At 37.0% G+C, this 26,414-nt stretch overlaps 1 protein-coding gene across 9 annotated transcripts in view; it reads right to left on the minus strand.

Annotated features, from left to right (window-relative positions):
* LOC18446704 (putative DUF21 domain-containing protein At3g13070, chloroplastic) overlaps positions 1-24,601 on the minus strand; it is a 39,368-nt gene extending 14,767 nt beyond the window's left edge. For 4 of the 9 annotated variants that reach the window (XR_016042801.1, XR_016042799.1, XR_016042797.1 and 1 more), the window contains exons 1-7: positions 23,472-24,463; positions 7,769-7,866; positions 5,849-5,884; positions 3,731-3,824; positions 1,332-1,409; positions 1,046-1,149; positions 805-886 (exon numbers count right to left, since the gene is read on the minus strand). Coding sequence is in view for 3 of the 9 variants with exons in the window: in XM_020675064.2 (XP_020530723.1) it covers positions 805-886; positions 1,046-1,149; positions 1,332-1,409; positions 3,731-3,824; positions 5,849-5,884; positions 7,769-7,866; positions 23,472-24,044 (1,065 nt within the window). In the remaining 6 variants the exon portion in view is untranslated. Of the gene's footprint in view, positions 1-804; positions 887-1,045; positions 1,150-1,326; positions 1,410-3,730; positions 3,825-5,848; positions 5,885-7,768; positions 7,867-23,471 lie in introns of those variants that run through there. The other 5 variants (XR_016042802.1, XR_016042800.1, XR_016042798.1 and 2 more) reach the window with 3 other exon arrangements.
* Between the last annotated feature and the right edge of the window lie 1,813 nt (positions 24,602-26,414).

Below are 26,414 nucleotides of genomic sequence, written 5' to 3' on the forward strand. Positions count from 1 at the left end.
CAATGCGGGGAAAACCAAGGCCAGTGAGAATGAGGTGCACAAGATGCCAAGGAAAAACCCCTAAAACCTTCGTAAAACATTCAGATAAAACATTAGAAGCTGACTAAAGTTCCAGTGACTTCCATAAATCAACAGCAGCAAAATGTTTGCATGAGGTAAAATAGGGAAATGGTGCAATATCATTTCAAGCAATCAGAAAACCTAAATACTGTTGGTGTCTAAAGCATGAGCACAACCCTAGCAGGTCTCCGTGAGAAAGGATAAAATTGATTCGTCAGGAGGATCTTTAATGTGCACCTCGGAACCTTAATGACCTAGAAGACCACTACAACAAGACAACTCCATCCAATAAACTATTTAATCTTAGAACCAATGTTTCCACAAGTCTCAGTAAAATGCAGCAGAGAAGAAGTATGACAAACCTGCCACCGAAGTGATTTACTTAAAATTTTATCACAAATCATGATCCGGTTATCAGAGGAAATATGTTATGAAAACAAGTACGACAATCCTGCCAGCACAAAGTGGTTTAATTTTAAATTTTATCACAAATCACACTTTGATTATCATGGAAAAGATGAGCTGAAAACAAACAAACCGGCCACAGTAATTGGTTTCTCTAAACTTTAGCACAAATCATGATTTGCTATCATAGAAGAGATGAACTGAAAATGCAATTAGCTCTCATATCAACAAATAAAGAGATCATATAATAAATCAAGGACCATGAAGAGCAGGCACCAGAAAATAACCAGAGAAAAAAGAAAGAGAAAATCAGGTGCATAACATGAAGCAATGACAAACCTGTTCTTCTTCTTCTATTGCCCCACTTAACTCTGCACCTCGTAGCATCAACTTCAGCTCATCTTCAGTAACATATGGCTCACTGAATTCAAAATTGATCTATGCTCTAAGTAACTAAAGAGACACAACTGGCTACAGAATAGATTGGAAATATGTAAACTTATATTTCGGACTTTCACCAAAATGATTCGAAAGAAAATTGATTACTAGAGATCAAAATAGTCAGGCAATTAATCCATACCTTCTACCCTTCAGACCCAAAATCTTCAGAATCCCCATTGACAAAAAGGTGACGACTCTACCCACAGGATAAAGGATCCAGGAGAGCCACGCAACTGGCCTCACCTGAAATGGTCATATGCAATAGTTTGTCAAACGTAGTTTATCAAAACCTCTACTCAAAGGTATAGGATAGTGTTGTGTTATATGAAAAAGGAAAATAAAAATAAAAATAAAAATTCAACCAAAAAATGTATGACATATTCATAAATCTCACTCGGATTATGAGAAGCTAAGTTCCACCTTACCACAAATCTCGCAACTTCAGTGGCATTATGAACAGCTATACTTTTAGGAGTGATTTCTGTAAGTAGCAAAATGGCAACCTGCAATAGTTCAAAAACAAAAAGTCAGACTACTCTTGCATAACAGCATACAAGTTTGATGACTGTAAACAAATATTTTGAGCTGAACAGAAATTCTGTTCTAGAGTTTGAAAATTACACCACTTGGTTTCACTCATCATAAGAATTGTTTTTTGAAGAAAGTTAACTTTCACTCATCATAAGAATTTTAAATCCACTGTTCAAAAGTAAGAAGCTTTCTACATGAGATGAAAATGCTTTCAAGGAAGGTTCCAATGATGAGATTCTGGTGGTTGGGCTCATCGAATGCATCAAGTATCAAGAATTTCAAGCTACGCCTTGAACAAGCATAACTGGTGGTCATTAACACCAGAATTTCAATAATATAATCTGCACAAATTTCCAGATGTCAAGACTAGATGTCATACTAATAATTCACAATTATTCTGTTACCATTAAAATAACCCAATAGTGCATATGGCATATCGATAGAATACGTGTGGCTGAAATGAGGATGTTGAGATGAACGAGTGGCAAGACAGAAAATATAGGATTTGGAAGAATACATCCAAAGGAACTTACATGTAGCTTCAATAGCGATAAGATGAGGAAAAGTAGACCTAAGTGGTCAGGCCATGTATGGCATCAACCTAGAACAACACCCATTAGGAGGGGGTAATTTGGCTCAAGTGGAAGGCTATAGGGGACAAGGGGGAAGCCCAAAAGGACATAGATGGAAGAGATGTAGTGATTTATGAACTGACTGAAAGTATGACCCTTGATAGAGCAGAATGACAGAACAAGATTTGAGTAACCGATCCCAAATAGTAAAGATAAGGTTTGGAGGATGATGATGAGTGCATAGGACATACTCTCCTCCCAGGGCACGCTCTATAGTTACTCCCTCGAGTAAAAAGCCTAATTAGGAGCATTGTTTTGATACGAAATTCCAGGTATCCAATTTATATTCACCTGATGAGCAGTTTAAAGAAAAATTTTGGTTTTTGAATCTCTAAATTCTTAGATCTGGTCCTCCAAAATCGGATGGTCTCTATTCACTCTGAGACACTATTTTTCTCAGGCACTTATATAGTGCATATTTCAATAAAAATAAAATAAATAGAGGTTGGTCTCTAGGTCAAGGGGGTTGCCATTTCCAAAATTTGGCGTCCTAAAGATACTCATTGACAGGGTCGTTCCTAAGGGAGTGAAGACACAATTTGCTCCTATGGGATCATATAATCTTTTGGCATAACTCAATGCTCTATCTTTCACTAGAATTAGCAAGTATCAGTGAAGAAATCTGAAGTTAATTAGTCCATAGCAATTATTAGTCACTTGCTAGTTTGGTGCTGCTAATAGTTCAGAGAATTCAAAGATAAATACATTATGAGATTCACCCTCATGACTTAATAGTAAAGGCACAAGGGACGCAACTTGGTTCTGGGTTTCAATCCCAGCTTACCCACCCAAAAGAACACAATTAATTTATATTTCTTGGAATGAGGTTCATGAAAAGCTCAAACTAAGTTATAATAAACTATGTATAGGTGCATGCAATTTAATTATTAGATCTAACTGCAATGGCCTGAGTAAAAACCAAAAATCTATCTCCAGCATTTGCATCGAAACATTGGGCAGCCATAGATTACTGGTATCATTTGGTAGTTTAGTACAGGAAAAAAGATCAATTCTCAAAAGAGACAAAAGACTTGAGGGCATAATTTGCCAAAGAACATGTCCAAATTTCATCAAACAGAAAGAGAAAATCTAGGTATTTGGGTCATTGAATGTCGCTACATGGAAGAACAAATTTAAGGTGCCTCACTTTCCTGCAAGAATATAAGACTTTTATAACCATGATAACTGTAGCATGTACGATGACAAGTCTGAAGTTTAATCAAAAGGACTATAAAGTTGAACCATAACTGCTTCAGCATTTTTTAGCATCACTGAAATATATAACAAAAAAGACATTAATAAACTTCACATAGCCATATTATCAAGTTCATCAAATATAGAAGTTCAAACAAATAAACTGTCCATACCTGATGAAAACAGAGGATTTTAAAGATAAATGTGTAATCCTTTAGTTATCACATATGAATAATTTAAACACCACTTTATAAATCCAGCATGATGTGCATTACGATGAACTGTTTCATGTTTACATATCCCAGATGATCTATATCCAACAAGGCAGATGCAAATTCTTCAATTTCACTATTGAGAGCACAGCATGGTATCAGTAACATATGCGAGCCAAATCTTAGCATCTTCTACGTACAATACAAGAATATAGGGTCACAGAAAAAAAATTCATCAATGGATTCAAAACCTACAGTCATAACTCCTGTTGCAGCACTAATTCCAGCTTCACCAAAAATTGTTGTGGCAGCTTCAGTGACCAGTGCAGTTGCTCCAATGTTGACCACACTGAGCATTCATGGAAAAGGAGACCAAATGAGGGTGCGAACTTTAAAAGTACAGTGATTTCAGGAAGCAACTAATTATCATAGTAAGAAACTTCTTTTTTTCATTTTTGTACTTTAATGTAAAAAAGAGGTCCGGTTTGCACCTAGGCAGTCGTATCAAGGCTGGGCAGAATCCAAGCAGCCTGGGCCGATGTGGCCCTCCTAGGCAATCTCGACCCTAGGTGTCAGAGGTGGCACCTAGTCACGCCTCAGCCAAGGTGCCCACCTAAGCGCCTATGGCTATTTTTTAGCCTATTTGAGAGTGAAAACAATCATATTTTGAAAAAAAAACTGAGATCAGAAAATTTTAAGAAATTTGAGATATCATCTCAATATATATATACACACACATATGGAAAGTATAGAATGAGACCATTTACCTTTGGTACAAGGTGGTCACATTAATCTTGACCATTGGATGTGAAATAAGGTGGCTGCAATTATTCTATTGACCAAGCTCAAACTTCAATAGAAATTTTTTTAAAACTTTGTGACACATTCAAGCTATCAAATTTCATATCGAATAGTTGTAAGTAATTGTGACCACCTTGTATCAAAAGTAAGCGGTCTCATTTTATACAATCCCTATATATATATATATATATATATATATATATATATATATATATATATATATATATATATATATATATATATATATATATATATATATATATATATATATACATGGGTTAAGTTAGGGTGCTTACACTATAGAGCATTTTATAATTGTATTCAACAAATTTTGGATACTGATATACCATTGTTTTGTACATGGGGCATTTTTTTAATAAGGGTATGTTTAGTCAATAAAAGAGGTGTGACATCACCTACATGGAACATTAAATACAAAACTGCTTTTAATGTTTCATTTGGACAATTTGAATGGAATGTTATGCTTTTCGGATTAAAAAATGCACCATCAAAATTTCAAAATATCATGAACGAAATTTTTAATGCTTATACCAAATTCATGATTGTTTATATCGATGATGTACTTGTCTTCTCTGAATCAATTGATCAGCATTGGAAGTATTTAAGTACATTTATAAAAGCAATAGAAAATGCTGGCTTCATAGTCTTTGCGAGAAAAATAAATCCATGCCAGACAAAAATAAGGTTTTTAGGACATAATATTTTCCAAGGAAGAATTATTCCCATTGATAGAGCAATAGAATTAGCATCCAAATTTCCGGATATGATTAAAAGAAAAACTGAATTACAAAGATTCTTTGGTTGTTTAAATTATATTTCGGATTTCTATAAAGATTTGGCTTTAGATGCAAAACCTTTATTCTAGAGGTTGAAAAAGAATCATCCAGAATGGACCGAAGAACATACCAAGGCAGTCAAAAAAATCAAAACAAAAGTCCCACAGCGTTTAAAATAGTAGAGACAGATGCCTCAGAACAAGGACTTGGTGTTGTTTTAAAACAAAAGATGAATAATCAAGAGCAATTGGTCTAGTTTACCTCTAGAACCTGAAACCCAGCTCAATAAAGCATTGGGGATATCAACACATATTGTTTTTTCCATATCTCTTAAAAAGAGCTTTAATTTTGTTTTGAATCTCAGGAAGAGATAATTTTTCTTCCATATTTTTGTATTTTGTTTCTTCTTTCAGATAATAAAGAAATTTTTCTTTAGAAGAAATTTTATCTTTCATGTTGTTGATTTCATGAATTCTAGGTTTATCAATAAAGGTGAATTTAACCTTATGCCCTTCATTACTAGCTTTTATTCCTGTATCATCAATTTTAATTGGATAAAGCATGTTTAAGAAGGGAGCCCCTAGAATAACAGGTTGACTTAAACCTTTTATTTTAAGTCCTTACACTTTTACAGTAAAAGAACCAAATGGCTACGAGTACTACTGGATATACAACAGAGAGGGGACTGTAGAGAGGAGAGCAAAGAGAAGACCGTAGAGAAGAGAGCAGAGAGAAGACTGTAGAGAAGAGAGCAGAGAGAGGACTTCAAACTCACCTACAGTATCTCCATGTAGGTGATGTCACACCCCTCCTAATGACAAAAAATACCCTTACTAAAATTGCTATATGTACAAAACAAGGGTATATAAATATCCAAAATTTGTTGAGTATAAATATAAAATACTCTATAGTGTGAGCACCCTCACATAACCCTATATATATATATATATATATATAATCTTATAGGACCCTCTCCCACCCATGTGTGTATGACCCCAAAGGATCACCATTAAATTTGACATGGATCTATAGAAAAGTCAAATCTCACACCCTTGTAATAACTTTTCTAGAGATCCATACCAACTTTAATGGTGATCCTTTGAGGTCCTACACACATGGGTGGGAGAGGGTCCTATAGGATCATTACTCATATATATATATATATATATATGGAAAACTCTTCCCAACACCCTTGGGCAAAAATGAACAGTGATTTTGTCTACCCTCATAGCAAGATCACAGTTGTCCGGTAGTGTTTCAATCTTCATTTTTTTTTCTACAAATCCAAATTACTTGAAATTTGAAACGTGTGTACATCTTAATGAGGAGCATCAAATAAAAATATGAAAAAATAATTGACCAAAATACCCCAAAAAATTTATGGGGGTATTTTGGTCAATTTCTAGTTTACGAATTATTTTTTTCATATTTTTATTAGGTGCGCCTCACTAAGATGTACACACGCTCTAAATTTTAGATCATTTCGATTAGTTAAAAAAAATGAAAATTGAAACACTACCGGACAATCGTGACCGTGCGATGAAGTTTGAATGATGATAAGGGTAGGCGAAATCACTGTTCACTTTCGCCTATAGGGGTTGGGGACTTTTTTCGATATATATATATATATATATATATATATATATAGGAAGATACTACAAAACACCTATGGGCAAAAATGAATAGTGTTATTGTCTACCCTCATCATCTTTCAAAATTCATCGCACGGTCACAGTTGTCCAGTAGTGTTTCATTTTTTTTTTACAAATTGAAATGATCTGAAATTTGGAGCGTGTGTATATCTTAGTGAAGCGCACTTAATAAAAATATTAAAAAAAATTCGTAAATTTTTTTTTTGCCAAAATACCTTTGAAACTTTCAGGGGTATTTTTGTCAATTTATTTCATATAAAATATTTTTTGGACATTTTTCGTAGATTCGCCTATTTTTGATGAACACATCTTTAAATTTCAGATCATTCCGATTTGTAGAAAAAAATGAAAAATAAAACACTACAGGACAATCGTGACCGTTCGAAGAACTTTGGACGGTGATGAGGGTAAGCGAAATCACTGTTCATTTTCGCCTATAGGCATTTTATAGTATCTTCCATATATATATATATATATATATTCACGAATTATTATTTTTATACTTTTATTAAGTGCGCCGCACTAAGATGTATACACGCTCCAAATTTTAGATCATTTCGATTCGTATAGAAAAAAATGAAAAATAAAACACTACCAGAGAACTGTGACCGTGCGATGAATTTTGGACGGTAATGAAAGTAGGCGAAATCACTGTTCATTTTCGCCTATAGGAGTTGGGAAGACTTTTCCATATATATATATATATAATATTCATGATGAACTATCACGAGAGGGTATAGAATTTATGGTATTGGACATGGAGCTACGAGCTTATATACGAGCCTTTTGGAATTGATATCTGCTAGTGTCTTTTATTCTTTGTGGTTACACACACACACGGGCACCCCACACACACACACACATGCACGCATGCACGCACGCACACACAAAATTATACATATACATGTGTGTGTCGAGGTGCCCACATCACACCTAGACTGCCAGCTCCCCTGGCTGCCTAGTCAGCACCCTCACACTTTTTTAATGTTGCAGTTACTGTCATGGTAAGAAAGTAGTAACCAGAATTATATGTAAAATAATACGTTGTGCCAATAAGAATTGTTGTCAAGAATCGTGTAACATCGCTACGAAGCATTCGGAAGACACCATTCTCTGACTCTTTCTCAGCCAACTCACGAACCTGATGCAACAAGAAAATAACAATTTTGTAATCTCACACCATCAGCACAGATATTAATTCTTATAGACCCTAAAAAGCAATCACAAACTTCTTAAAGTTAGTAATGATGCAAAAATAAACTGAGCACCAATTCCAACGCAAATAAGAATTTCAAGCACAATTTCTTTTGGTAAATAATTTCAAGCACAGTTGCCAAACTATACTTACATTTTTGACAGAAAATTCCTCACTACTTATTCTTTAATTGAGTTGCCAAACTACAGTCACTATAACTTAGACAAACAAAATAGGAACTGATTTACCAGATTTGATACAATTATGTTTTTTGAATCTTTTCTCTCTTTTCAGTGGAAATCTTAGCACTCCAAAAGTATGGATAAATAAGTAGATACCTCTGCTCCAAGGCCCAAAATACTACACCTTTAAACCCAATGAGCAACTTCAGCAACGTAAAAGCCTATCCATGAAAAATGACACTCCACGCATTAATCATTTGTACCAACCCATTGCCATATCCATGGATCCTAATTACAATAAAAGAATATCCTTATGTCTTCACATCCTTTGACACATACGAGCCTCTGTCCCCCTTTAACCATTGTCTAGCTTGTCTTCAGCACCCCAACAACCAATACATAGAAAACAGACAATCCACAAACTAAGAGAATATCCTTAAGTACTCACCCTTGATACCTAGGAGCCCATCCCTCTTCTACCCATTATTCCACTTGTTTTCAGCTTTGACCTTATTCTTTATTGATTATTTGAAAACTCCCATTCCTCCAGTGAGCAAATTTTCTCTGACATGACACATGATTATAGATAAAGGGCTATAGCTAACCTCATCCCATGAGCCCCAATTTCAAATTGCTTCAGATTTCCACTCTCATAGTTGTGGGGTCATTTGACTTCACTGTCTTCTAACATAATCTTTGTTCTGTGCGCATCTCTTCCTACTTTATTTGTGATTCAATGACACGAAGGTTGATTCAAGGCTCGGGAATATTTCATTGCTTACACTCTCCAACTGAACATATAATCATGTCAAAACAAGCTGAGGTTGTGATGATGGTGTCAAGGTTGTTGAACCATATCTGAGACCATATTTGTTGGGATGGGGATCAAAACTAGGATCAGGAGATGAGAAGTGAGGGATCTTGATAAGCTAGATGATCCCTAGGGTGGGATCACCATCCCTGTACACTTATATAATATTTAAAAGCAAGGAAAAACATAGTTATTACTTAGCCACACAATGGCACCATCCTTCCTTTGTTGAATGGAACATCAATCTCACCCTCATGTTGATAGAATATCGATCCAACTTACCTATGAACCCTAGGATACGGTGGTATTGAATCTAGATCTCAGGTAACTAAGGATCAAGATCACAACGAAATGGATCAAGCTTCCAAATTTACAAATCGTGATCCCCTAGAGATCCCTTTCATGGAGGGCTAGAGCGATATCTTGGAGCAAATCCCCACCTTAGTTGGGTGATCCTATCAACTATGTCTTGGACCAAGGGGCACACATAACCAAGAAAACATAAAATAGATTTAAGAACCAATCTCAAATCACACATGTGTATGGGCACTGTGTATGGGCACTTTTATAAGCCCTATCTTTGGCATTTGCTTGTAAAATTTTGTAAAGGGGTAATCTTATAACCCAATTTTTTGTACAAGGTCTGCTGACCTAATTTTTACCGAAATCCCGCCTAGAGGGAACTCTTGGATAAACACAATTTTGTACTCCTCTCTATAGCAATACAAATGTCAACATTCCTAAAAAAAAACCAATCTCAAATCACACATGAAATGGAGCAAGTGAGAGGGGGCCTGTTGGGTTTTGTGGCCTTGAAAGGCCTAGTGAGCATGTAAATAAAACTAATTGTAGTGGATCCTGCACTTCAGTGGGAGTTGTATGCATTTAACTTGACCTAGGGTTGGCAATTTATGGCCCAAGTCATGTCCAAAACCATTGCACTTGGGCATAGGCATTACCATTGAGGGTTTATTGTGGGTCATCTATTGTTGAGGTCAGAGAGAATGCCCAGGGACATTGTTTGTAGGCCAGGAGGGTTGTGTGGTCTCTTGTTGCAGAGGAGAGGCCTGTGAGAGCAAGGGCCAAATCCCCTATAAAACTTTTGCATGGCATGTACATATGATAGCCACATATTGGGAAGCAACCCTATATAGAAGGATACTTGTACACGTGCTTAGAGAGAAGCCCCAACGCTAATGTTATATGTGCATTTTGAAAAGCCACTTATGAGCCCCTACTTTTGAGTACAGGTCATGTATCATGTTGGGTTGGTTTGACGAGACGATAAAGGATCATGGATCCTAGCACAAGGGGAGTTGCCTATCATTTACTTGTTTTTGACCTACAAGGTACCAATCCACTTTTATTATGTATTTCTAAGTGTTTTAAATTTTAAGGACTTCAGAAATCATCATAATCATCATTTTAACCTTTTTTCAATTAATTGGGATCAGCTGCATGAATCATGATTCTCCATTTTTCTCTATTAAAGGTCATATCCTCAGTGAGGTCATAAGTCCCCATATCTTTTCGGACTACTTCCATCCACGTCCTTTTAGGCGTACCTCTTGCCCTTTTTAGTCATTCCACTTGAACTAACTCGCATCTCCTAACAGGTGTTGTATTTGCTCGACGCCACACATGACCAGCCCACTTAAATCTATTCTCTCTCATTTTATCGCCTATTGGTGCCATGCCTAAATTCTCTCGAATAGATTCATTTTGAATTCTATCCCTTCTTATCTTGCCACTCATCCATCTCAACATCCTCATCTCCACTACACTAATTCTATGGGTATATTGTTTTTTGTCCACCCAACATTCTGCCCCATGGAGCAAAGTTGATCTCACAGGTGCCCTACAGAACTTGCACTTCAGCCTCATTGGTATGCAGCAGCGATCACATAAAATTCCAATTACACATCTCCACTTTGCCCACCCAGCTCTAATTTTGTGTGCGACATCTTCCTCGATCTCTCCATTTTCTTGGATTATCGACCCAAGATATCGAAAATGTGATATTTTTTGTGCTTCCTGACCGTCAATCTTTACTACTTCCTTGTCTCTTCTCCTATTATTACTAAACTTACACTTCATATACTTTGTCTTAGTCCGACTAATTTCTAAACCTTTGGAATTCTAAAGCATCCCTCCAAAGTTCTAACTTTGTGTTGACGTTGTTTCGAGTCTTATCAATCAAAACTATGTCATCTGCGAACAACATGCAGCACAGTACCTCATCTTGTCGGTGCCTAGTTAAGTCGTCCATAACTAAGACAAAGGTACGGGCTCACTGCTAACCCTTGATGTAGACCTATTGTCACTGAAAACTCGTCTTTCCACTAGTTGTTCATACACTAGTTAGCGCTCCATCGTACATATCTCTCACCAAGTCGATATAGTGTTTAGAGACGCCTTTTGTTTCCAACACACTCTATCATAAGCTTTCTCTAGATCAATAAAGACCATGTGGAGGTCTTTTCCCGTCGCCCTAAACTTCTCAATCAGTTGCCTAAGTAGGAAAATAGCCTTCGTTGTTGACCTTCCTGGGTATCTCATCTTGTAAGTGCCTAATTAAGTCGTCCATAACTAAGAGAAAGAGGTACGGGCTCAATGCTGACCCTTGATGTAGACCTATTGTCACTGAAAACTCACTCGTCTCTCCACTAAGTGTTTGTACACTAGTTAGCGCTCCATCATACATATCTCTCACCAAGTTGATGAAGTGTCTAGAGACGCCTTTCTTTTTCAATACCCGCCAAATGAAACCTCGAGGTACTCTATCATAAACTTTCTTTAGATCAATAAAGACCATGTGGAGGTCTTTTCCCCTCGCACTAAACTTCTTAATAAGTTGCTTAAGTAGGAAAATAGCCTTTGTTGTTGACTTTCCTGGCATAAATCAAATTGATTTTCAGATACACATGTTTCATGCCTTAGTTGTTGCTCAAAGACTCTCTCCTAGAGCTTCATAGTATGGCTCATAAGCTTGAACCCTCAATGGTTTGCACAATTCTGTATGTCTCATTTGTTCTTGTAAATAGGTACCACAATACTTTTCCTCCATTCGTCTGATATTTTCTTTGTTCTCAACACCTTGTTGAACAGCTTCGTCAACCAGTCAATGCTAATCTCCCCCATACACTTCCAAACCTCTCTATCGGGATACCATCAAGTCCTAAAGCCTTTCCTATCTTCATTCTTTCCAAAGCTTCTGTCACTTCCGACATCCTAATCCTACAAATGTTTTATGATATTGTTTTCAATTAAAATTGTGTGTCAACGATTTTTGGGGATTTTTTATAATTTTAAAATGTTTTTTATTTGGTTAAAAGCCCCAAAAGGGTATTTCAAAAATTTTCTAAATGAGAGTATCTTAGAAATATTGTTTTAATAGTGTCCAAACCCCACACATGTGGGGCCTATAGGGGGTGTCATGTGCCACATGGGCTACACGCCCCATTAAGTGGGACACCCCCTTATTTGGGGAGTTTTTTAATCGTGTTCTTTGTTTAAAATTTAATTCTTGTTATTATCCTAAAATATTTCTTAGAGAAAATTCTTTGGATAAGTTTGATCTAAATAATCTTTGACCAATTTAAATTAATGTGAATTCTTAATTATCTCTTTGTGTTAGAAGAGGAATTATAGATTATCCTAAATTATTCCAGATTGTTGTAGAAGATAAGTTTAATTGGTCATAGGTCTAGATAAAGATAGAAGTGGATAATGAATCAAATCTTAGGGGATAAGGTTCCTAAATATGCACTCCAAATCATGATAGCTAATCTTAGAATTGAATGGCTTAGATTAATTCTCTCTCAGCACACAAACTTCTAAATACTTTGGATATTGCTAAACCCATATCTGATGACATCACCCTAGGGCCCTTGAGGCCTATACAAAGGAAGGTCATCCCCTCATTCTCTATACATCTCAGACTTCTCTCTCCTCTCTCTCCACGCCTCGTATCTCTAAGCTCCTCTCTCTCTCTCTCTCCTCTCTCAGGTGGCACACCACCCCCCATAAGTGTTGGGGTGGCACACACCTACCAAGAAGAGAGAAAAGAAAGGGGCACGCCCAGCCTTAGGCTAAGGCCGGGGGAGGAGCCATTATTTTGACATGACCCAAGGTTTAAAAGGGTTCTTTGTGAAGCCCTAATGTTGTCCCATGCTCTCAACCCCATTAGTTTTCAGTATAGTGTAATGCAGAGGTGCTTCCCAGTTTCGGAGTAGTGGATTCAGCAATCTCCAAAATTCAGTGATCCATTGGTCAAGTGATATGGTGTGGGGTGTGCTAAACCCTAAGGGTTAACCGTAGGAAAAACTCAATATGTCTTCACTCAGTTGTTTAGTTTTATCTTCTGTTGTTCCTGTCCTATTTATGCTTCCTGTTGTTCGTGTCTAATTTATGCCTCCCTAAAATTATCAGTTTGCATTCAGTTTGAATAAAGTTTATTTGCTAGTAAGTAATTAAGATCCTAGATTGTAGTAGGCTTATTTTATTGTATTTGTGGCACCCGCAAGTAGAATTTCCATCAACTAATAAAAGAAAATCTCTTTAATTTATAACTTGGAATTCTACATAGCCAATTCTTTCAAGGCCCATAATCTCTCTAGCTTGCCAACGCATGATATGTACTAGGAGGTTACAACCAAAGCATTTGAAGGAAATCTGCAACAAGGATTATCAAGCGGCCAACCAACCAAACATGTGAAATTGAGGCAAGGCTTGAATGCCCCCATATTAAGAATCCTAAGCACAAGATTCCTATTGGGGAAAAGGCTTTCGTATTTCAAAGCCTTTTTCATAAAATAACCAAATTAGAGTTGTTTGATACCATAAAAAAGTGACGAAAAGCTTTTACTGAGAGACTTCAAAGAGTTAGTTACCTCAAATGCTTTCACTAAAACATTTTTTTAGTTTTTACCTCAAATGTTTTCCACAAAAACCTTTTTTTTTTTTCGTTCCACTAAAACATTTTTTTTTCTATCTCTAAAATTCCCTAAACTTGAAAACCTAGATCTCCCTCTAAAATTCCCTATACTTGAAAACCTGGCTCTCCCCCTCTAAACCCTAGCTCCAAAACATCTAACCCATCTCTCTCTCTCTCTCTCTCTCTCTCTCTCTCTCTCAAAAAGACCTAGCTTAGCTTTGCAACAATGGGCAGTTTCAAACCAAGACTCTGAAGAAATCATCTCATGTTGTGATCGAGTGATACTACTATTGCACACCCCTTGACAATCACCAACAAGAAGATCCTTTAGGAGGTCGTTGTTATTCCTTCAAAGCATCTTCACAATATTCTCTCAGCTTTATCATTCTCTTCATCATCATCAGAGCCTTTTCCCAACTAAATGAGTACGGCTACACTTATCCTGGTTTGTCATTCTGCTCTATCAAAGGCTATACCCTCAGTGAGGTTAGTTTGGTTTCGGACCCTAGGAATTTCAGAGGCAAAATTTAGGAATCACTCTAAGACCTGCCCCTTTTCTTTGCATTCTTTGTTGATTTTTCAACAAACTCAGCCAAGTTGGAACTTCTTTCCTGATTTTTTTTAACAAGAGTTTGGCCAGTCTTATTCCAACTTGACTGTATTGGGTAATGAGCCATTTAAAGACCCTAGCTTTTGTTTTTCGATGATTGAGCGCTGAAGTGATCTTTTGAAATATCGCACAACCTGATCTTGAGTGAGAGTTCGAATCATTCTCGCAAGGACCAATGGGCTTTATGAGAACCAGAACTGTTTGGCATGACATTTGTAGTTGATATCTTAGGAGTGAGCTCTATGAGACTTAAAGAGGGCTCGAGCAAGCTTTGTGTGAGCATTCTAGGAGACACATACATTGATTTGTGGACTAGGTATTGGTCAGACTGAGTCAAAACTCTCGCACATTGGGCTCGAGGCTCCGTGTCTGGATGCATCCATCAGAGAGGGTTTTACGGGCATCTTGTCGAGGCCAGGTTTACAACAATGGTGGATTATTGTTTGAAACAGGGAATGAAAGAAGCCTTCATATAAAGGATGGAGGCTTGTATGGGCGAGGACCTAAACTACTCAACATTTTCATCCTTCACAGAATGCACACATCGATAGTTGCATTGACCAAGGATTAATCAGGGACCAAGGATTGATCGGAGACTAGGAATTGAGGTCAATGCGTGCATGTGGCAAGAGAGAACTCCCACAACCGTGAATGGTACCTATAAATGGTAGGTAGTGAGGCATCAGATCTTGACTTGACGTGACTTGCCGTTGGGGTTCCACCTATAATCTATGGCATGAAGTGGCTCCTCTTTGCCTTGGCTAGCTTGAATAGGCCAATCATGAGCCCCTTGCAAAGGTATATCTGTCTCATGGGTAGGTTGGATTGGTTGGAGATTTCGGGTATAATTATAGGATAGTCATGGAGTGCCCAGTTGCCCAGTCAAGTTTTTATCCCATTGCATGCACCCTCTTTGAATAGTACTATCCAATGTTCAAGAAGGCAGGTGCCCAGACACAAAAGCAGCCTACATTGGGGGGAGGGGCAGATCATTGGACCCCAATACCTTCCCCCCCCAAAATGCCCCTTTATTGCATATATAATTGGCATTTTTTTATTTAATAAGTAAGTTTTGTATATAATATATTGTTTACAGGTCAGAAGTACAGAAATCAAAGAATAACATCATAAGACATTGTCAACAACAACAAAAAACACATAACCTAATAAAAAAGATTGAAGTATACCACCAGCCTTCTCGAAATGGAATCGATATCGGCCCAAACCAGAAAGTTTTGGTTTCCAAATCTTCTATTTTACAACCACTATAAGCCTCTAAAAGATTGGGGATGACTATCCTATAATTTCTTGAGCATTTGAGGAGGTTGAAAAAAATTTCGATCTCTCTACAAATCTCCAAATCTATGTTTTCCTCACTCTAAACCTCACTAAAACATTTTGAGGGACAAGAATGGCCCCCAAAACCCTTTTCCCCACTTTTTAGGGGGAAAATAACGAAATTACCCAATTGCCGAGGGGCATTTTCCACCCTCGGTCTCGATTGTTAGATGAGATGCCTAGGAGCCCGCTTGTCATGCCGCCTAGGCGGGCGACTTGATGCACCCGCCTGAGTGTTTTCCAACCTCGGTCTCGATTGTTCGACGAGGTTCCTAGGAGCCCGCCTTTATGCCGCCTAGGCGGCACCTTGATGCATCCGCCTGGAGCATACCACCAAGTCCACGTCTAGGCGGCTTGAGAAAATGGCCGCCTAGGCAGCAGGGCGGCCGAATTTTCCTTCATTGGTACTATGCAAAGGCTTTTCAAGAATTTTTGAGAAAATAAAAATTTTTGTTTTCTCATATTAGTCACCTTAATTTTGTGCAGTAGAATTATTTTTAGAACGAGGGTATTTATGGAAACAATTTGTCATTTAAAATAGGGAATTCTTTTAACTTAAATTCAATAAAGGCGAATGTAAAATTTTGTTTTATATAAGACAATTTCAAGGGGTTTTTTAGGTAAAATCACACGGAGCACAATTGAGCCCATATTTGTGGGCTATTTGTGGCCACATGAAGGGCAAAGAAAGCCCAAATGGCCCCAATGTCCATGATGTCTATGTGTCAAGCAAATCTTCACCAATTTGGATTTGGGGGAAAGGACAAGTTTGCCCTAAGTGGTGCATGGCCGCATGCCCCTATGGATTGGGCTCATAGTTGTATTCTGATTCCAAAAGATTCTCTAAAGTGACTAAGTTTGAAAAAGTCAAATTTTGTTAAGATTTCAATTCTTGAAAGATTTCTGAATGAATTTGGAAATTTCTGGCAAGGTTGTTATGGGATTTGTTATGCAAATACGGAGGGAGTTTGATTGGTCCTATTAGGACTCGAAGAGCATGGGATGAGTCCTGCTAAGGATTAAGGTGATTTTTCACCCTAGATTCATGATGGCTAACCAAGACTAGGATTAACCACTCTCACCCCACAAATCTCCTATTACAGGTAGAAGTCCAAGTTCAACTCAAAACATAACTCAAGGGAGGCCTATATAAGGGGATTAATTCTACTCCTAAGTAGAAAGGGGGAAAAGCTAAGGAAATAGATGGGTATAAACTTTGCTATATAGGAACTAGTAATAGATATACGAAAAGATAATAATAGAAATGATGTAATAAAGATTTAAAAGATAAAGTAGTTAATGTCAAGAGAGAATGTCAAGAGAGTAGGTGATAGGCTCTTATTAATTAAACTTGGATTAGGGGACGGGATAATTAATTACACAAGTAGGACTAGAGAATAGAATTATGAGTTTTGGGAGGACTTGGATGGATTAGTCCAAGACCTACCAAATGAAAAGACGACCTTTTCAGGAGGGGACTTAAATGATCATGTAAGGATATAGAGGATATGAAGGGATACATGGGGATATAGATTTGGTGAAAAAAATGAGATGGTGAGGCGATTCTAGATTTTGCTATGGCCTATGACTTAGCAATAGCAAACACTTACTTTAAAAAGTGAGATAAACATTTACTAATACATGGATCAAATAAAAGCTAGATAGACTTCTTCCTAATTAAGAACGTAGATCGACCGTCACATAAGGACTGCAAAATTATCCTAGGAGAGAGTTTGACTGCGCAACATAGACTCGTGAGTATGGACGTCTGCATAAAGAGATGAAAAAGGAGTGAAATTAACTAATTTAACATCAGTGAGTTTTCAGCAATAAGTCTACATCAGGGGTTAGAGTTAAGCTCATACTTCTTATGGACGACTTAACTAGGCACCTACAAGATGAGGTACCTTGGGGTTTGTTGTTCGTGAATGATATAGTTTTGATTGATGAGACCTGAAGAGCATCAACACAAAGTTGGAGGGATCTCTAGAATCTAAAGGTTTTAAATTAGCCGGACCAAGATAGATTATATCGAATGTAAGTTCAGTAATAATAGGAGTAGAGATGAGGAAGTAGTTAAAATTGAATGCTAAGAAATACTAAAAAGAGTGCACTTTTGATATCTTGGGTAAAATAAAGAGATTGAGGACGATTTCACACAGATTTAGAGCTGGGTAGGCGAAGTGAAGATTTTTTTTATTTATTGTTTTGAGTGAAGTTAACGAGGGCGAAGTGAAGATATGAAACTAGAGTTTTATGTAATCGCCGCATACCTATGAAGCCGACGTGCAAGTTCTATAAGATAGCTGTGAGACTAGCTTTGCTTTATGGGGCGAAATATTGGGAAGTTAATAAACAACATACCCGTAGGATGAGTATAGCTGAGATGAAGATGTTGAGATGGATGAGTGGCAAGACAAGAAGGGATAGCTTCAAAACGAATAAATTCGGAAGAACTTACGTGTGGCTCCAAAGGGGATAAGATGAGAGAAAGTAGACTTCGGTGGACTGACCATGTGCAATGCAGACCCAGTACAGCACCTGTTAGGAGGTGCGAGCTAGTTCAAGTGAAAGGCTCAAAAAGGGTAAGGGGTAGGCCCAAAAGCACATGGTTGGAAGTAGTGAGAAAATATATGGGGACTTATGGCCTCAGCGAGGGTATGGTCCTTAAAAGAGCAAAATGGCAGACCAAGATTCGTGTAGCAGACCCCAAATAGTTAGGAAACGGCTCTGATGATGATGACTGCATAGATACATTATATGATAAGAAAATGCTTGAAGGGCTATTACGTATAAGAAAAGAGTTGGCTTTAAGGTTTCATATGGATGTCAAGATGGGAGTTAGTTGTTATCCCATGGTGACACATGATTGTGGCTTGATAGAAGAAAGATGGTTCTTTAATCAACATGCACATTGAGGATTTTGGGGTTTCATAATACAACAAAATCAAATATTAATATTCTAAGTGCATAAATATACGACTTATAAATTAGCTGAATTATTTATGGATTTGATTTGAGTTATTTGGAAACTGAAACTAGAGATGATTATCTCCCATAGATCATGTGTGCTCTGAACAATAATCCAATGAATGTATTGCCGGAGTTTTTGTTCTATAAATCAACATTCAATTACGAAAGTTTAGAGTTAAGTTCTTAACAGGTTCCTTTCCAATGTCTTTCGCAAGTAACAATGGCAAGCATAACTTCTTTTGCAAGGCCTTGGAGTATTAAAATAAGATAACTTGCCCTTGCAACATTAAAAATTGAATACTCCACGCCTTCACCCCTAGAATCAAAGGCACATATCCCTCAATATTTATTGAAATTCTAGCACTTCGTCTTCTTCTTTTCTTTTCTTTTTTTTTTATTTCTTTTTTCTGAGAAATGATCTTTAGAAGCTTTCAACGCATCAAACTACTCGATCTAGACACTCAATCTCAAACTACAAGGTGTAGTCATCTTTCTTGGCATGAAATAACCAATAGAAACCAAGTGGTGGTCCACATTCTACTTAATTCTTTAAGTATGCATTGTAATTATCCAATATGTAATCTTCTACTAACTTCTAAATCTGTCATTATCTATCCATGTGTTTGCTTGATGCTTGATTATAAGGTGGTTACAAATGTCGATAACCAGATGGGTCAAAACTCGAATCCAAACTGCTATGAATCTCGATTCCAATCTAGGTCGAATCGAGATTCTGAATCTCGATTCCAAACTAGAATGAATCTCGATTCAAATAGCTTAGGAATCAAAATTCCAAAGATGTCGGAATCTCGATTCAAATTGCCTAGGAATCAAAATTCCAAAGATGTCGGAATCTCGATTCCATAAATGAAGGAATCTTGATTCTATATTGGTTGATTCCAAATCGGTTGGAAACTTAATTCCATGTATGTCGGGATCGCGATTCCATTTTGGTCAAATTTCGATCCCTATAAAATAAAAATCTCGTTTCCAATTATTTCTATTGTACGGACGTCGATGCTGAAAACATGAATCTTCTAGTCGACCGCAATTCCTAAAACGATTCGAATTCAAAATTGTTTCCAGCAACTATGAGAGTCCCTCGATGTGCTATTGCACGTGCTTGATAGAGGAAGGTGTCCTCTTGGATCAAGGGCAAATATTTTTAAAGGCTATCACCCGAGATGAAGAGGGGCGAATTATTCAATAGCTTGTGCATGTGCAATAAAAAAAAAACCTTACAGAGTTGAAGAGAAATCCTAGAGAGGAGGGTAAACCCTATGAGTTGTGTCCCTAAATATTCTTGAGTTAGTTTGAGTTGAGTGTATGAATTTCCTTGATTTGGTACACCATTGGACAATGGAGATCCAACCTGTGGCACAGCAAGTCCTGGTGGACCCATGGCAACTCACACTAATATATTGTTTTTGTTGTTATGTATTGTGTTTAGTTAACCCCAAATAGTAGGGATAAGGCTCAGATGATGATGACGATGTACTGTTTTTGCAACTATTCATGAGAACATGGCACCAGTGACGTCTTAGGGCAATATGTTTATTTTTGCTTTGTGCATTTGATGGTGAAAGACATGTATGAAAGTATATGATAGCACGTGTAAAATGGGCTTCTCGGTACTACCAACAAAAGTTACTGGTATTTTTAAAATTTGATACATGGCAAGCACCACTATAGCTACTCACAGGTAATGTTGGACCAAGTGACTTAGGATCGAGAGCCAAACAAGTCCTAACCCGAGTACCAATCTCTAAGCATTCTTTGGAATTATGTTATCACATTGTTGACCAACTTCGAATTTTCTTCTTTTGGGGGAAGTGGCTTGTTCATTATTATTTGATTCTCGCCAACGATGAGAAGAGTTTTAGAGTTGGCAATTCAATATAAGAACCCATTAAAACTAGTTAGTAAATTGGAATAAGCTTGGTTTGGACAAACATTGAACTCTACACCCTTATTGTTTGTAATTTAATGAATGACAAGATGCAACACTCTCCCACCCCTTTACGTTGATCCATGCAATATTTCCATGGAGTTTATTGATCTTCGAGAGGTTTAGAGTGCAAATGACCAAAGAGTCAAGCTTAATTAATCTTGGTATGTTGATGGAGATAAATCGAGTGTTAGATCAAGTTGTATATTAATAGAATAGCCCAACTAATTAACCAAAACATGAAAATATATTAAAATTAAACTTGTGATAGTAATAATAAATCCAGAACTTTAGATCCAAAATGTTCGTCCTACTATGAATAGGCTATCACAAAAAAATTTCCATTGGACAAACATCAATCCCTAATCAAATGAAAGGTTAAAAGAAGCTAAGTCACATATTCCCACATTCAGTTTCCTAGGAAAACAATCGACACTAAAATCATCAAGGAATCTAGACAGGTTACCAAAAAGGGAGAACAAATTCCAGGTTTCTAGTTTCCCATATTTTCAATTTCTTACGGGAAATCTAGATCTCTAATACCAAATTGTGCCAAATGCCTCCCCCCATCTTATCCTTGAGAAGCTGTAACAAAAAATAAACCCACAATAGCAGTCTCTTTGTATGGCTTCCATCTGGAATGCAATATTCTTAAAGGCGCTAGCTCTGCCCTATTTCCTCTCTCTCTACAATCTCAAGCCTCTTCTACCAAATAAATAACATTTCTTAACAAGAAACGGGAATTCAATGCATCATCACCACACCAAAAGTCAAACCAAAGAATGAATTTGCTTGATGAATATCTTAGTACTAAAAGAAACCATAATAGTCATAGGACTGAAAGGAGAACCACATTCCCGATAAAAGAGTCATCCACCAAATTAACTTTTCTAGTCAGCTCATATACTAATTTGTCTGGGGGACAGACAGGCCTAGGCCAGCCCTGAACCTTAGAGACCTAGCCCGGCCACGCCCAAGCTTGACACGCTCAAGGGGCCATGCCCATGGCCCCAGCCCTATCATAAATTGATAAAAGTATTTCTACAGCCCAGGCCATCCTGGCAGAGACCTGTTTGCTTAGACTGGGTGCCCAGCCCTGTGTCAGCCCCTGCCTGTTAAAACTCATGATAAAAGACATTCTTTTAAAAAAACTATTAACTCATATCATTCTTAGTTCACCATTGAGCATAAAGTCACATCAACAATAAACACAAACATCATTCATTCATGACACAAACATCATTCATTAAAGCTTTTGGGACCGGTTTCCAGTCTAAATTAAAGGTCCTCTAACTACAAGAAATGCATGTGTACCTCTATGTTAAATACAGATATAAAAGAAGAACAATAAGAACCAACATAGCAAATTTCATCAAGCTTCTCATCAAACCATTCACTCTCGATGAGCGGGATAGGAGTAACAGTCAATGTGTTGCTCTTACAGACTAGCGGGGTCAAGCCTACCTGATTGGCCAAACATCAAGGTCCGGGCTATGCTGGGCCTACAGGGGCGGCCCAGCCATATTGGCCCAGGCCAAACACAGCCTGATCAGGCCTAGGACTGGGCCTAGTTCTCTGAGTGGGGATTTGCAATTGACGTGTATGTCTGATATGTGCAATAATGTAACAATGTAGGCTTGATTCAATAAGCAACACTTAAGGAGCCACCTCATCCATCTCTGGCCCTTCAAAAGCCATTCACACCCCACAATCCCATCATTCAATTTTCAGCCAGCATTGAGTCATCCATTCTAAAATCCAGCATAACATGTCAAAATCTTGTTTCCTTGTCCCAAATGCAGCCATGAAGTTCCCACGCCTTACTAGAGAATTTAAGAAGTCATTAACCAATATTTCAAGGTTTTCAGGTTTATGAATCTCTTGGATAGGGTTATTCATCCAAACATAAGTTCCTTTCCTTTGTTCTTATTGGTTTATCCAAACCTACCATTACTCAAGTTTCCAAGACATAAGAGCAACATTTATCACTTTGGTGGCTCTTGCATTTCATGAAGGGTGTCTAACACTTGGCTTGACTGGCTAATTGATTAGAAATGAGAATAAGTGAATGGCACCACTCAACGTCAACTCAGATTCATAAAAAAATCCATATAAATGATTCCCACCGTACCATCAGATTTTTCGCACTGGCAGCCAAAGAAACAAATCCACGAGCGAAAAAGAATTTCAGATTTAAGTGAATCGGTACTAACATGTTCGCATATGCTTTAGCTGCTTATGCCTTCTTCAAATCCAAATAACAATCTGAGGCATGGTGGCATTCCTCCACCATAATGAATAACAATCTGAGCAAAGGACTGCCTTTTTCATTAACAATCTGAGCAAAGGACTGCCTTTTTCATAAACAATCTGAGCAAAGGACTGCCTTTTTCATAAACAATTCTAAATTCTCTACCAAAGAAGATGCGCAACCATGTTATATTTCTTCAGGAATATAGGTCGATATCCATGAAAGAATCACAGGTTTTACGTACCCGAATTGCTTTCATTTTCTAGCTATTCTCATATGAGTTGCGGAGTAGATCGATGTAAGTTTTTAAACAGATTTATGTATATATTTGTTGGGCAGAGAAGAAAATGCTTTGAACTAATAGTTAAGGTAGAAACCCCACTCAATAAAGCTATATATAAAATAAAGACCACCCCGAATTCCATTCAATAAGGCTCTATATTTGAAAATATATAGGCAAAATATATGTAATCTTAATAATTGTCTCTGTACATAAACATACCTTCCATGGCCACAAGGTTGTGATCGAGGTCTCAGCCATTGAAAAAAAGGCAGATAAACCCAACAAAATAGCCAAAAGCAACCCTTGTTTTTGGAACACACTGAGAACCTGCATCAATTTTGGCCCAAATCCACTTCTAAAAGACCCCTGGATGCCCCCAAATACTGGAAATCCCATCTCTGAAACAACTTCTGCCGCAAAAACCCTTCTGAAATGACCCACGAAAAGGGTACAAACTATTGCCACCAAAGCAACAATAGCACTCTTCTTGTAAGCAATCCAAAACCCTAGAGTTCCATGCTCTCTCAATTTAATATTTGATGCTGAACCATCTCCATCACCATTAGAACCCAAACAAAACCCTGATTTGGAGTTGTAAGTGCATTGATGAGTTCTACGAGGTTTCCACTTATTAAAGCTGTATCTTAAACTCAACAAAGGAGGATTATGAAATGGGGTAAAACTAGGGCTCCGGCGAAAGAATACTGCTCTGTGATTCCTTTCTAGTATTATGGAGAATTTGCAACTAGTTATAAGTGAAGTTCTTCCGAGGATTACAGAATCAACAGCCATGACAATGAATAGGTGCTTGATGCTTTGTAGCAGAGCTTCGGTTATAAAATAACTCCAAAATTCTGGAGAGAGGGCTTTCTAGCTCACTTCTGCTTCAATGCAGAGCTTCAGGAAACAAATGAATAAAAAAATATAAAACAAAAAAACAAAAAAAAACTGAAATTTACAGCTTTTGGGAGAATTCAGAGCTCATTTAAAATGAAGAGGTCAAATAATTATAGAAACTATCGAAAGAATTGGCTGAAAGTACGTGATAGAGTTTCAGAGCTCATTTTGGAGGTTGAGATTTGGCTTGAGTGACAAGGAGAGAGATATCTGAGTAGGGTGATGAGAGGGGTGAGAGAGAGAGAGTGCGTGAGATGCTCATCCAAAAGTAAATGCCAAAAGCTATTCTTTTACACTCCATGGTCGACTGTTGCAGAATGGACGGTTAAGATCTCTTCTTGTAAAGACTACGTTTCTGATGGAGCTGAATCGGGACCGTCGTCCTTGCAAGTTGCAATCACACTGTATTTACCTCGGAGAAGTAAAACAGCGAGGGCCCCTCTTTCATTCCTGAAAAATTTATTAGGAAAAAGTTTATATAAGGTTGCAACCTTAAAAATGTAGCGTCTCAAAAATCCATGGGAAAATATTATTTTAATATTAAAAATCTTTTAATTGATCATTTCGACATCCAGATTAATAAATACGAAAAAAAAAATTATATAAGTTTTAAAAATAGTGAATCTTGCAACACATTGTCTACAGCGTTCATTTTCAAGCTTTTCATATGTTCATAGATATACTTGATTTTAACCATTTTTAGAGTTTAAAATTTTATAATTAGATATGGAAATAGATTTTCAAATAATCCTAATAATTTTTACATTAGAATTATGTGTTATGATAAAATTTGGAAGTGCGCCTTAATTGGATTGTTTAAGGTTGCAACCTTTTAGAAACCACGCCCAATTTATTAAGATATTTTGGAGAGATGTATAATTTAAGGAACTTTAAGGAAGGGTATGGTTTGTATTATTGTATAAGGCTGAGGCCCGAATCAATCAAAGTAAGGCGCACCTTCACATGGTATTGAAAAGTGTTGTTGTAGGTTAAAAAATCTTTGTGATGGTCTAGAAATTTACTTTCATCTCTAGTTATAAAATTTTAAAATTCAAAAATAGTGTAAATCGAACAGATCTATGAGAGCTTGAAAGTTTTGAAAATTGACGGTCTATATAATACATTACAAGATGTATATAATACATTACATAATGCAATATTACAAAAGCTTGAAATCTATTTTTTTTCATATCCATACATCTTGAGATCGAGATGATTTAATTGAGGACTTTTCAACATTAAAACAACTTATTCTGGTGTATTTTTGAGGCGCGCCTTATTTAACATTTCATAAAATAGTGTCTTTTACAGATTAATCGAGTACTTCTTCTTTTGGATACTTACCAAATAGGTCTCTGTGATTCTGATCTTTTATCACTATAACTTGTCTCATTAGAACTGATATTCATATATAGTTAGGAAATTTGTTTACTTGTCTCATTTGAAGATCTAGGATTTGAGTTGATGTCCTTTCATTGATTCCTCCTAAAGATTTCATTTCAATTGAAGTCTGCTTATTCGTGATGATATTTATTTATGATGATCCTTGTGAAATTAAGCATCCATGCCTGAATGGTTAAAGCGCCCAACTCATAATTGGCAAATTCGTAGGTTCAATTCCTATATATCTTTGCAAATGAGTTGATTAAGTCCAAATTCTGGAAATATGAATGAATAGACTCATATAAAAGACTGGCTATGAATATTCCAAAAAAGGCTATACTGACTGAATAAATTGTATTTTGTCTAAACTCATACTGGGCGACCCCATTGTCTCTACCCCGTAGGAACTACGAGATCATCACAATGACGCCTTCAGTATCTAGGGGTCATAGACCGACCATATACCCTGTTCAATAAGTGAAACACATTAGTTGTCCACTCTCTAGTTGGGCAGTAAGGGTCGGAGAAGGTTAATCACTCATTCTTAAAACCAGCATTCTTAAGACCAAATAGTCAGGCAGAAAAGGCGGAGAGCTCTCTGTTCTCTATTCCAACAGCTTATGGAAAATAGTGAATAGCTGGGATTCTTTTTTGAGTGAAAAAAAAAAAAAAAGTAATTGACAATCCACTCACAGGAGAATCTTTTCCCGCACCATGTACTAAGCCATTTTTAACATCTAATTAGATCAGGTACTCATTCGAATTAAGAGCGGAAGTTCGTTACTTTTTGTTTTCCTATAACTATAGGGCCTCACCCATATATAAAAATTTTCTTTTAACGAATTACGTACTATGAGACTAACTATTTTTAGTACAAGGGGG

The sequence above is a fragment of the Amborella trichopoda genome, chromosome 10, assembly GCF_054954075.1.
Source record: "Amborella trichopoda isolate Santa Cruz 75 chromosome 10, AtrichopodaSantaCruz75HAP2 v2.0, whole genome shotgun sequence".
Lineage (NCBI taxonomy): Eukaryota > Viridiplantae > Streptophyta > Magnoliopsida > Amborellales > Amborellaceae > Amborella > Amborella trichopoda.